This window comes from Terrapene carolina, unplaced genomic scaffold (assembly GCF_002925995.2).
Source record: "Terrapene carolina triunguis isolate 2854851 unplaced genomic scaffold, T_m_triunguis-2.0 Scaffold596, whole genome shotgun sequence".
In the NCBI taxonomy this organism is placed as follows: Eukaryota; Metazoa; Chordata; order Testudines; family Emydidae; genus Terrapene; species Terrapene triunguis.
In genome coordinates this window covers 69,386-80,617 of record NW_020664947.1, presented here as the reverse complement: position 1 = coordinate 80,617, position 11,232 = coordinate 69,386, and the positions used below count along the sequence as shown (strand labels likewise).

Below are 11,232 nucleotides of genomic sequence, written 5' to 3'. Positions count from 1 at the left end.
GCACGTCACATCTTCCATTAATGCCCTCCGTTCTTGGTGGCGGTGGCAACAGAAGCTGGAAAAGGGACAGTGACTTAAACCACTGAATCTCCTGGAGCTGGCGCATATGCCACGGGGGTACGGCCGCCCCTCGCTCTGTGCTGTGACACTGGCTGGGAGGGTGTATTTGCTCGCCCTTCCCAGGGTGCGTGGGAAGCCAACCTGGAGTGCGTGGCCGAGATTAAATCCAGCAGCTTCATCCATAGCTGATGAACCTGGGAGGTGTCTTCCCAGCCCACAGCAGCAGGATGGTGTCAAATCATCCCGTTAGCGTGCCCCCCACCTCGGGGGGGTGTCTCCTCCCTCCGTTCTCCTTTTTAATGCTTCGATCTGTCGGCCGAGTGGTCAAGAGGCGCTGCTCTTTGGACCCGGTTAGCACAGAGCTAGGGTCAGAGACGGCCAGCTGGTGTCAGAGGGGTAGGTGGGCCTGTTGTAGTTAGCCTTGTCCTGATCTTACCCGCTGTGAGCATTCTCTGCTAGCGTATGGAAACCAGTGTCCTTCGAGACCCCGAAGTGAGTTGTGACTCTCCTTCAGTGCGATCCGTGTGAGACGAAAGCCGCTCTCTTGCCTAGTTCATATGTGGATATAGTCCTGTAATTCGAGGTAACTCTTTTGCTCGTGTCCGCATCTTCTCTCCTCCACAGCTCGTTCCCTAGGGCTAACGCTGGTTGTTTTTTTTGACTGATTCTTTTTGGGGGCCTGTCTGAGCTGGGCCTGACCCCTACTGCTGTGGGAGTGGGGGGAGGCAGTCTGGCCTGTACCGAACACCCAGCCTCCCCCTCGCCATCACTGCCGTTCGGTCCAAGATTTTAATCCATGCCTTGTGCAGCCCTTGGACTCGTCTGCTGGGAGGGGCTGTTCCCAGTGCAGCGGGGGGGTGGAGGGGACTCCGGTGCCTCTGGACCTGCCAGGTTAAATTGCTCTGCGCCGGTGACGAATAGACACCTTTTGGGTGGGGTTCTCAAAACGTGGGGTTGGGTGGGGCCTCCGTAGCGACTGACGCTCCAGGGCTGGCCAATGGGCGGCATCGGCCAGCCCTGGAGTAGCCCGCTCAGACCGCCGGGTTCAGCGAATTGTTTATGTAATGTGCTGGGTGAGTTGAGACTGGCTTGTAACACGGCTTTGCTTTGGCAGGTGCAAGAGGACAGCGCCAGCTGCTCTACCCTGAAAGGAGGGGATACAGAGACTAGAACGGACAGTTCGGCCCAAGGTACGGATCCTGGCCACATCCCATGGCAAAGGGCATAAATCCACTTGGCTACGAAGCAGTGGTGGGCCCATATCCCATTGGGCCGGGGTGGGAGCGGATGGAGGAGGGGCGTCCGGTCACTAGCTGGAAGTGGAGTGGACAAAGTTAGCAGCTTAGCCCTGATCTTGGAAAGAAAATGGCCTGCCAGACCCTCCTGAAGCATAAACCTGTGTCCATCTCTCCTTCCAGGTGGTCGGCACGCACAGGAGTTTGCCACAAGGGCACCCGCACGCCTGAGCTGGACGGGCCCGATGACTGCTGTGGGGAGAGTCGGGCCCTGCTGAGCGCGTTAGCCGGCGAGGACACAAACGAGCAAATCCTTCCTTGGCCAGGGTCCTTTTCAGTGTAACAATAAAGACTGCTGGACCCAGTGTCTGTGGTGAGCCTTGGTCTGGGCAGCGGGGCTGAGGGAACACCTGGCTGTGTCGCTCAGCAGAGCGGGAGTGAGGGCTGGGGGGGATGACTCCCTTTGTACCCCTGTGTTGGGCCAATCTGGAACCAGCCTGGAAGTGGAGCTGATGCGGCGGGGTGGCAGTGTCCGATCACTGTCTTGTCCACACTGCTCAGTGGAGTTAAGGCCTGGGGCGGGGGTGACAGCCGCAGCCTGACGGGGGAAGGCGGCTGGCATCCTGGGGCTGCATGCTCCTGCTTTGCTCTCTGAGTAGCTGCCCAGGAACGTACCGTATTTAGGCTGCTCAGAGCTCGGCAGCTTCCTTCCTGTTCAAGCAGCCACCCTCCCCCGGGGGAGGAAGCAGGCTCCTGTCAGAGGCCCAAAAGCTAAGCTCTAGGGGAGGACAGCCGGTGCTGGCTTGTGACCTCCGCTGGGTTCTCGCCAGAGCCAGCAGGCACCTGCTTTGCCTCTTGGCTCATCGTTCTGGGCATAGACCCGTACAGCCCCTGCACCGGAGGGGCTCACATGACTGCTGCCTCGGCACCAGGGCTGGGGGAGCCGTGGCTGCAAGGGGGCAAGCAGCGATGGCTGGCTGCAGCCCAAGGCCTGTGGGCACGGGCAGGGAAGGGCCGAGCAGCCTGGCCCGGTCTCAAGGGAGCAGCGTCTCCACTCCCTGCCCCGGTATCTGAGCTCCTGGGTGGCTGCTGAGCGTTTTCCTTTAGCTGAGATTTCAAGGCTGGAAGGCACCAGAGTCCTGCCCATCACTGGCCCTGGCTGCTGCTCCTGGGGCCAGCTTGCCGCAGAAGGGCCCCTCCCCATGTGCTGAGTGCTGCCCGAGGGTGTGGGGCTGGTGGGGGAAGGCGTTAGCTTCCTGGCAGGCTTCCCTTTAAGCCTGCTTCCTCATTCGTGTGTTTGCCCGTGACCGTCTCCCCCGCCATGGGGTGAGGCCTGGCCCTAGCAAAGCAGCCTGCTGAGCTACCCTCTGCTTACAAACCCACTCTCCCAGCCACTGCATCCGTACAGTGGGAGGGCTGGGGAGAGACCCTACAATAACACAGGGGCAGGGGCCCTCCTGTAGCCAATGCTGCTGCACGGTGGAAGGCGTGGGCCGAACTGGGCCTGGTTTGTAAATCGAGGGGCAGCTGGGGCCTGCGGGTGATGAGTGGGTGCTCACCTGGGGATGGTTGAGGGGAGCAGGCCCAGCCATGCACCAGAGCAAAGGGCCTGACGGTCAGGCTGGGGGTCTTCCCTCCAACCCCAGTTGGGAAAAGCTCTTTCATCCCCCGTGTCGCTGGGCCTGCAGTGCTATCTGCACCCTCCCCCCCACCCCCCAGCTGCTCCATGAGCCTAGAACAAACCAGCTTTGCCCCCAACTTGTCACCCTCTCCTCAGCCAGCATTGGGTGTGTCCTAGGGGGTGCCCCACACCTCTTGGCCCGCTCAGGAGCGAGGCAGCTCCATGTTTGAACACCTGCCTGATGGGTGGGAGAGGCTGGTTCTCACCCCCAAACAACACAGGCACACCCCTGGGCCCTCAGTGCCTAGAGCCAGGGGGGGGCTGGTTCACACATGCTCAGGGTTTGGGGCCAATGGGTATGGGGGGCTGGTTCTCACCTCTGCCCCCCAGCTCAGGGCCATGGGGGGGGTGGCTGGTTCTCACCCCTAACACCCTACCCCCCCCCCAACTCTCAGGGCCTATGGCCCTGGGGGGGATTTGAAATGGGCGTGGCTTTTTTTCTTTTTGCCCCGCCCCCTCCCGACAATCCGGAGTCCAGTCTTCAGGCCTGGCCCCTGGCTGGGTCGGTGGTCTCGCTCACCGCCGGCCAATCAGGGTTCCTGGCGGGGAAGGGGCGTGGCCTTGTTTCCGTCCGTCACTCCGTGCCTGCTAATCAGCGTTCCTGTCACGTAGGGGGCGTGGCCTTAGCCTGGTCCCAGCTCTGGCCATTCCAGCCAATCAGCGCTCCCGGCAGTAAGGCGGCTTCTCCACTAGCCAATCAGGGCTTCAGGCTGCGAGGGGTCGTAGCTCTGCCGCTGTCTGTCTCTGTGCCAGCCAATCAGGCTGCCAGGGGGCGTGGCCTAATTGTGTCCCTGGGTGTTTCTTACTCAGCCAATCAACCGTTCCTGCGTTGTGCGGGGGCGACCCTGCTAGCCAATCAGGACTCCGGCCCGCGAGGGGGGCGTGGCTCTTGTTTCGCTGGCCAATAGGCGGCGCGCTCCTAGGACGTGACCGTTGAGGGGGGGCGCGCTCCGCCCCCCCTCAGCTTCCGGCCGCCAATCAGCGCTCGGTGGCGGGAAGGGGTGTGGCCTGCGTAGCCTCGCTCTCATTCTCGCTTCTCCCGCCGACGTCGAGGCAGCAGCAGCTCCGCCGCGCTCCGCTCCGACCCATCCCGGTGAGCGCCGCCGCCCGCCCGCCCGCTCGCGGGGCCCGTGGCGGGGAGAGGCGGGCGGGGAGCGGCGATAGGGGCGGCCTGGCCGGGGAGAGGCGGGCGGGAGCGGGGGGTCAAAATGGCGCCGCTCGCCGCCGCCTCGGCTGGGCCTGGGCGGCAGGGGGAAGACGCGCTGCGCAGCCTGCGCATGCGCGGCGGGCGCCGAGGTCGCGGCGCGCAGGCGCGGCCCCGCGTTTCCCTGGCCGCGAGGCGAGGCGGGGAGGGGCGCGGAGGTGGGCGGTGGAAGGGCCGCGGCGGCTGGCAGCCGCCGCGCATGCGCCTGGGCGCGCGCGCGCGCTCGCTCGCGTCCCTGAGGAAGCCTGGGGTGGTCGCCACGTGCGGCGACCGGGCCCCACGTGCTCGCTGCCATCTTGATGGGACCCGGCCTCGGATGAGGGGGGATCGCTCCCCCGCTAGGGATTGTGGGGCGACAGCGCCCCCCAGCCGGGTGCGAGCCCCCCTGAAGTGAGGGGGCGCCGCCCCCTCCCCCAGCCTGGCGGGGGCTGCCCCCCTCCCCCATTGCGGGGTCTTGATCTCTCAGTGGGGGGGGTCCTGGGGGCTGCTTGCAGCTCCCCCTCTGGGAGCCCTGGGGGCTGGTCCCCTGCTCCCCAAAACGCAGCTGGCTCCTGGGAGGGGGCACCGGAGAGAGCGAGCCCATCTCGCTGCATCCGGCCCCCCCCGCGGGGGGAACAGCCCGCCTAATCCCTGGCCTTGGGAGAACTGCATTTTTTATCAATTTTGGCGGGTATCCGTGTGTCGTAAAGCGGTTTTTTTTGTTTTTTAAGTTTTCACGGGGGGGGGGGGAATCAGAGCTAACCTGTTAGCACCCCCATCGTCCCCCCCACACTCCCAAATATACAGCGAATGGTCCTGAAATCTAACTCCGGTCCTTTCTCCCACAGCACCCATTTTACCGTCTGAAAATGCCTGTGGATAGGGATATTTTTTCCACTGGTTTGTGTGGGGGTCCATTGAAATCGATGTTGGTTAATATTTGCCAATAAAAATCAAATGGAACCTTTGGGTTACCATAGAGCCATGCGGCGGGGGGGGTGCCCATGTGCAAGGCTCTGTACAAACGTACAACAAAACGATAATCCTTGCTTCAAGGATTTTCACCATCTAAGTATAAGAGGAGAGACAACAGATGGAGACAGGCAGATGGGGAATACAAGGAAACAATGAGACCGTATTGATCGGCAGTGGTTTCAGCACACCAGCGGCCAGGCTGTTGAGGGTTTTGTTTTGGGGATGTGTGGGGGTTTTTGGGGTTGATTTTTTTTTTTTTGTAGTTTGGGGTTTTTTTGTAGGTATCGTGGCAAAGGAGGGATTTGACAATAGTTAATGGGGTAGCTCTGCAGATGTTTACAGGGAAAACTCCCAAGTGGGAGGGGATGCATGGGAGAAAATATGACAGGGCAAGTGAGAGATGCAGGCTGGTGCCATGGGCTGAGCGGGAATGTGCGTTGAAACCAAATGAGGGCCGATGGGCCATGAAAGGGCGTAAAAAGTCGCTCATGTCTGATGCAGTAGAGAAGGGGGAGATGGTGGAATGGGACACAGGATAACTTGGTCTGTAGCAGCTCTGAGGTCTCTAACATGCAAGAAATTCCCCCTCATCTCATTTATGACGTCACTTGCACTGAGTTTCTGGCTCTCTGAAGGGCTTTAAAAGTGCCTGCCACTGGAGATGATGTGCCATGCAAACCAGGACCTCCAGTCTGATCTACCATTGGGTGTTGCAGCAGGGCAACTGGCCAGGGTGGGGCAACTGGTCTGATGTGGGGCAGCAAGGATGGGGTGTGGGGAGAGTACTTGCCTGAATGGGACAATTGATCTGGGGTATAGGGCAGGGATCCTGGGCTAAATATACCATTTCCTTGATCTGACACAGTTCATTTCGGAGCCTCTTTGGTAACAAAACACAGCTGCAGCCCCTGTTCTGATTGACCAAGTGTTTGCTTCATCTGCAGGTGACTTCAGTCATGGCATCTGACGAAGGCAAGCTCTTCATCGGAGGACTCAGCTTCGACACCAATGAGCAGAACCTGGAGCAGCTTTTCTCCCCTTATGGTGACATAGCAGAAGGTAAGTTTGCCTGGCATCCAACCCCACAGCAGAAAACCAACCCCCTCTCCCCTCGCTAGGAGCCCGGTGACATCCAGGACTCAGCCGTGGAAATACTAAAACCTGCAGCCTGCCTGGTAGCATGGGGGCTGCTTATGCATAAATGGAGGCAGGTGTTTGAGTGCAGTGCTGGGAGAGGAGAGGTTAGCGTGGCTTAAATATTTCTGTGGTTATGTTTTAACAATGGGGCCAGATAGGAAACTGGATTTCTTCATGAAAAGCGCCTTTTCCCTACAGGGAAAAGTCAATATTTTGGCTGAAAACTCAAAAGTTTTTCCGGTTTGGGCCAAAAACTGGGCTTGCTTGGGCTCATTCAACCAGCCCTAGCTAACAAGAATAGAGACTTGTGGGAATCCGCTTTGCTTCTTCTGACCATAACCTGGGCTCGGCCCAGCCGTGTAGTCTGAAGATTGTGCCTGAAAGCGGCTCAAGCGAGAGCAATTGAATTGAACTGTCACAAAGAGCACTCCACAACTTCAACCCCAGCTCGCTTTCAAGCAGTCGCATCCCGGTGCCAGCAGCGTAGTGTTAGCCACGGCAGTCCCAGGATAGGAGAGACACACGGTGGGCGAGGTCATATCTTTTAATGGACCGTCTTCTGTCGGGCAAAGAGACTAGCTTGCGCGTTACAGCTGTCCTGTGTAGCTGGAACGCTTTTTTCTCTGCCAGATATGACTTCCCACCTACCTTGTCACTCTCGTATCCTGGGCCCAACCTGGTTACAGCTACATGGCAAACATTTGTAAGCTGTCAGTTACGATTGAGTCTTAAGGGCCAGCCAAGAACGGGCCCCCGCTGTGTCTGTCCAGCACAGGAGAGGGTTGAACCCGCCAGAAGAGAGATCAATCAATGGGATGGCAGCGAACACCATGGTTTTGTGGAGGGGATCAGTGAAATGTAAATGAAAGGGGCAGGGCTGGGGGAATGAAGCAGAGGTGAAAGATGGGAGAGGAGGGGTTGGCGCAAACAGCTGAGAGCTCTGGCTTCTCTCTGCCCACACAGGCCACAGGGGGGTTCTCTCCTGCACTGGTCTAGGTTCAGGACAGTGCCGCGTGGGAGTGGTGGCCCCAACTGGGTCCCATTTTACCCCCTTGCTCTCCAGCGCTGTCCCTGCTTAGGCTGTTTCTGCCCTGGCCGGCTGGAGGCTGGTGTCTCCAGCGTGTCGCCCTGACTCGTAAAGCACTGCGCAGAGGGGGCGTCTCATCCCCTTCTTAAACCGAGGCCCCCCCGGAGTCAAGCGTAGAACCCAGGAGTCCTGGCTGCCAGTCCCTTGACTCCTCCCCCAGGCTGTCTCCCTCTGCCCCTCGGATCCCTGGTGCTACAGAATGGGTGTGATGGCTCGAGGAGGCCCTCGCGGGTGGGTTTGACCAGACACCATGGTGATGGGTGACACTAGTTCGGAGGGTTGTCTCACAGTGTGGGGGGTGAAAGTGCAGGCACCCCACTATGACCCTAGCCCCCATCTGTGTGCACAGAAACCAGTGGCTTATAAGGGCTCGGAATTAATTCAGACCAAGGCAGGGTGTGAATGTGAAGCCCGGCTGCTGTTCCTGACTCTTTCCATGTGTGGATGGGCCCTAAAGCCCTTCCTTCCGATGAGCGTGGCCGTGGGGCACTGTCAGCAGGGTCTCTAGGGCACGTCTTGGCTGCAGCTAGCCTGGGGGCAGCACCCATCTGCAAAGCTGGGCCCATACGCTGGGGATCACTGGCGGGGTGTCCTGTGGCTCCAAGCGGGGCAGTGCCTGACTGGGTGAGGAGGCTCCATGGCCTGATGGGAGGTCGGCACAGTTGTGGGTTGTGTCCTGGGGCCCACGGGGCGGGCTGACACCCTGCCCCTCGCTCTTCCAGTGGTGGTAGTGAAGGACCGAGAGACCCAGAGATCCAGAGGCTTCGGCTTCATCACCTACCGCCGTCCAGAGGATGCCAAGGACGCCATGAGAGCTATGAATGGGGAGGTGAGTGGGGGCCAGTCCTTCCTGGCAGCCCTGTAAGTGGGGGACCCCATAGGCAGCAGCTCAAATGCAGTAAAGGGGGCTGGGAGCTAGGCAAGCCGGCCGCCCCTGTGCCCGGGTTAAAAGCTTTTCCAAGCCCAGTCTGTGCCCCCCAGACACCCTCACTGGAGCGTGGCTCTGGAGGCAGTGCTCCTGGGTGTGCACGTAGCCCGTCACGGACAGCAGAGAGGCTGCGGGTCAGTAGCCCCGGCAGCAGACATGGTTGCCTGGAGCTTAGAAGATCTAGCCTGATCTCGTGTATAGCCCCAGCCATTAGATTGCCCCCAGCTGCCCGAGACTTTAGTTAGACCAAAGCATTTCAGCCCGTGGGAGGCAGCGAAGCCAAGGTGCCACCAAGGGCAGGGGTTTGCCAAGGTGAGATTCCCGGATGTCCCAGCAGCTGACCCGCGCTGCAGAGGAGGGTGAGAACCCCCAGGGTCCCCGTTGATCCACCCTGGGTGGGAAATTCCTTCCTGACCCCTAATCTGAGCGTGACATGGCTGCCAGGCCCACGAGATGGGGGATTACCCCCTCAGTCACAACTGGGACCGGTGCTCTGAGTCCATGTGCTTCAGAAGAAGGCAGGTGGTGGATAGGACACAACAGATCCACCCCGCTGCAGCCCTGAAGCATGAGGACGTCTTAGAGTCATGGTCTGCATCCCCTGCTCTGTCACAGCCCCCCCTTCCCTGCCGGGCGTGCGAAGTCACTTCTAACCCCATCCTTTCCTCTCCCCAGTCTGTGGATGGGCGCCAGATCCGAGTTGACCAGGCCGGGAAATCATCCCGTGGCTCTTCAGGGGGCAGAGGCCGTGGTGGCTTCTCAAGAGGTGAGTGGCCCGCCCGACCGCGCCTATCGGTGCCGACCCCCAGGTGCCGCCAGTGTTAAACACCCCCCTTCTTCTTTCTCCGCTGCAGGAGGCGGGGACCGAGGCTACGGTGGCGGCCGTTACGACAACCGAAGTGGAGGCTACGGCGGGTCCAGGGATTACTACGGCAGCAGGTGAGCGGGCGTGGGGGGTGCTGTGATCTGTTTTTGATAGTAGCTAGAGGATGGTTGAGGGGCGGATTTATTCAGGATGGGCTGTTTGTAACTAGTGACCAGCTGAGATTGGAGCCCGGTTCACTCTTCTGCCATGTGGCATGGGCTGCCCCGTGCCCTTCACCCAGCTCATTGCGTGGCGTGTTGGGGAGAGAATCCGGCCCACTCTCCCTCCCTAGCTTCCTGTGGCCTTTGCAAGCCACCTCCGGCAGTGAGGCTGTGACCCTGGCACTGCCCGTGTGTGTGTGTGTGAGAGAGAAACTGGCACAGAAGCAATGCTGGAACCGCAAGGGGCGGGCAGAGAGCAGGTGTGACTCTCCTGGCCCTCCGTCATCTGATCTAACTAGATCCCTTGCACCCTCCCCGCCGCAACGGAGACCCCCTGGCCGGGGGCCCGGTTTCACGCCTTGCTGTCTCCACAGGAATCAGGGAGGCTATGGGGACCGCTACTCCGGAGGCTCCTATAGAGACAGCTACGACAACTAGGGTGAGTCTGTCCTGTCGTAACCGGCCTGAGCCACCCGGTCTCTTCCGTCCCGCCCGCCGTTTAGCCTAAATGCATGTGGAGACTCTAACCCACCAGGGACTTTTAATCCATCCAGCTTCTCTCTTAAAGGGGCGCTGTTGGGCTGTCTTATAAAACCCCAGAGCTGCCTTTTAACCCGACTGGGGGAAAACACCCGCCAAACTGTAAGTTTGTAGGGGGATTTAACTCCCCGCCTTCACGTAGGACCTACTCCAAACCAGTGGGGGCTGCAGACGATGCCCAACCAAGGAAATAAGCGACGGCTGGAAGCCGACCTGGGTCCTTTTAAGAACCGCACCCTCCTGGCCCCCCGCCCCAGGGAGGGGGGGCAGGGCGCGAAATGCCGCTGGCATGTCTGTGTGCCGCAGTGTCTTTACCATTCTACCTGCTTCTTATCCTCAGCCCGGCAATGAACAACAGCCCTTCCCGAACTGAGATCGTCCTTCCAATGGCCGTATTTATAAAGATTTTTGGAGCTTCGCTGAATCTTACTGTTTAGTTACATCCGCCTGTACTTTCCCTTTTGTAGCCTGGTCACATGCAGCCCCGAGAGGAGAGGCCCGTTCCAGGGGCCCCCCCTCCCTTCCACCTCCCCTTCCCCCGCAAAGCAAAGATCAGGCTGGTTTCACGAGTTCTTAAAGCATTTGGGGATCTGTTTATTTGTTCTTTTCAATTCGGCTTCTTTTAATTGGCCAAAATGGGAGGTGGGGCCTGATTCTGACCCGCGGAGCGTGAGCTGTGGAGGGGTTTTCACTTTTTTTTATAACACCTTTGTAGTTTTGTAAATTTTCTTTAGCATGTAGGAAGGGGAGAGGCAAATCTCTCAGGTAGAACAAAGGGAGACTCACGACTCGTGTGCAAAAGGTATTTTTCCTGCGAGATGTAACCGAGCCCGAGCTTAGATTTGCAAAAACTTTCCGCGAGAGGTTCTCGAAAATGTTTGTTTATATCGTCCCTTTTTTTTACTGGAAGAAGCGCTCATAATTCCATTGATACTGTGTTTTTGAAGTGGTGAAGGAATTCCTGTATTCAGTTCTTCGGCTTTACGGAGCCTATTAAAGACAGTCCGAAACAAACTCTCTGCTCTTGACCTTTTGCCAGTAGCGAAGACGGCCGAAGTCGGACGGGTGCGTGGATGTTAGAGAGGGTGGGACGACGGGAATTCGATCGCAGGATGACTGAGCTATCGAGGTGGCTGTGAAAAAGGCACCCCTAAGAACAGCCGTCTAGCCCTGTGTCCTGTCTCAAGGGGAACGTACAGATCAGGGTGATTATGGAGTAATTCACCCCTGTCTGCCTCCCCCGGCTTCTGGTAGTCAGAAGTTTAGAGTGGCCCCAAGCATGTGTCCCTGATGGTATGCCGGCCGGGCCGGGACTCGGGGAAGGGCTTTCCTGGGCCCTCATCTCTGCTCCTGTTGGCGCTTTCAGATCCTTGGTAAGAA

At 59.2% G+C, this 11,232-nt stretch overlaps 1 protein-coding gene across 1 annotated transcript; it reads left to right on the top strand.

The window, feature by feature from the left end:
• The first annotated feature begins 3,965 nt into the window (after nucleotides 1-3,965).
• On the top strand, nucleotides 3,966-10,866 carry LOC112114203 (cold-inducible RNA-binding protein-like). Its single transcript, XM_024210797.2, has 7 exons — nucleotides 3,966-4,069; nucleotides 6,079-6,193; nucleotides 8,081-8,187; nucleotides 8,962-9,052; nucleotides 9,141-9,225; nucleotides 9,687-9,751; nucleotides 10,193-10,866. Exons 2-6 carry the CDS (start codon nucleotides 6,091-6,093, stop codon nucleotides 9,748-9,750), a joined length of 450 nt encoding a protein of 149 aa, XP_024066565.1. The 5' UTR covers nucleotides 3,966-4,069; nucleotides 6,079-6,090; the 3' UTR covers nucleotide 9,751; nucleotides 10,193-10,866.
• The last annotated feature ends 366 nt before the right edge of the window (nucleotides 10,867-11,232 follow it).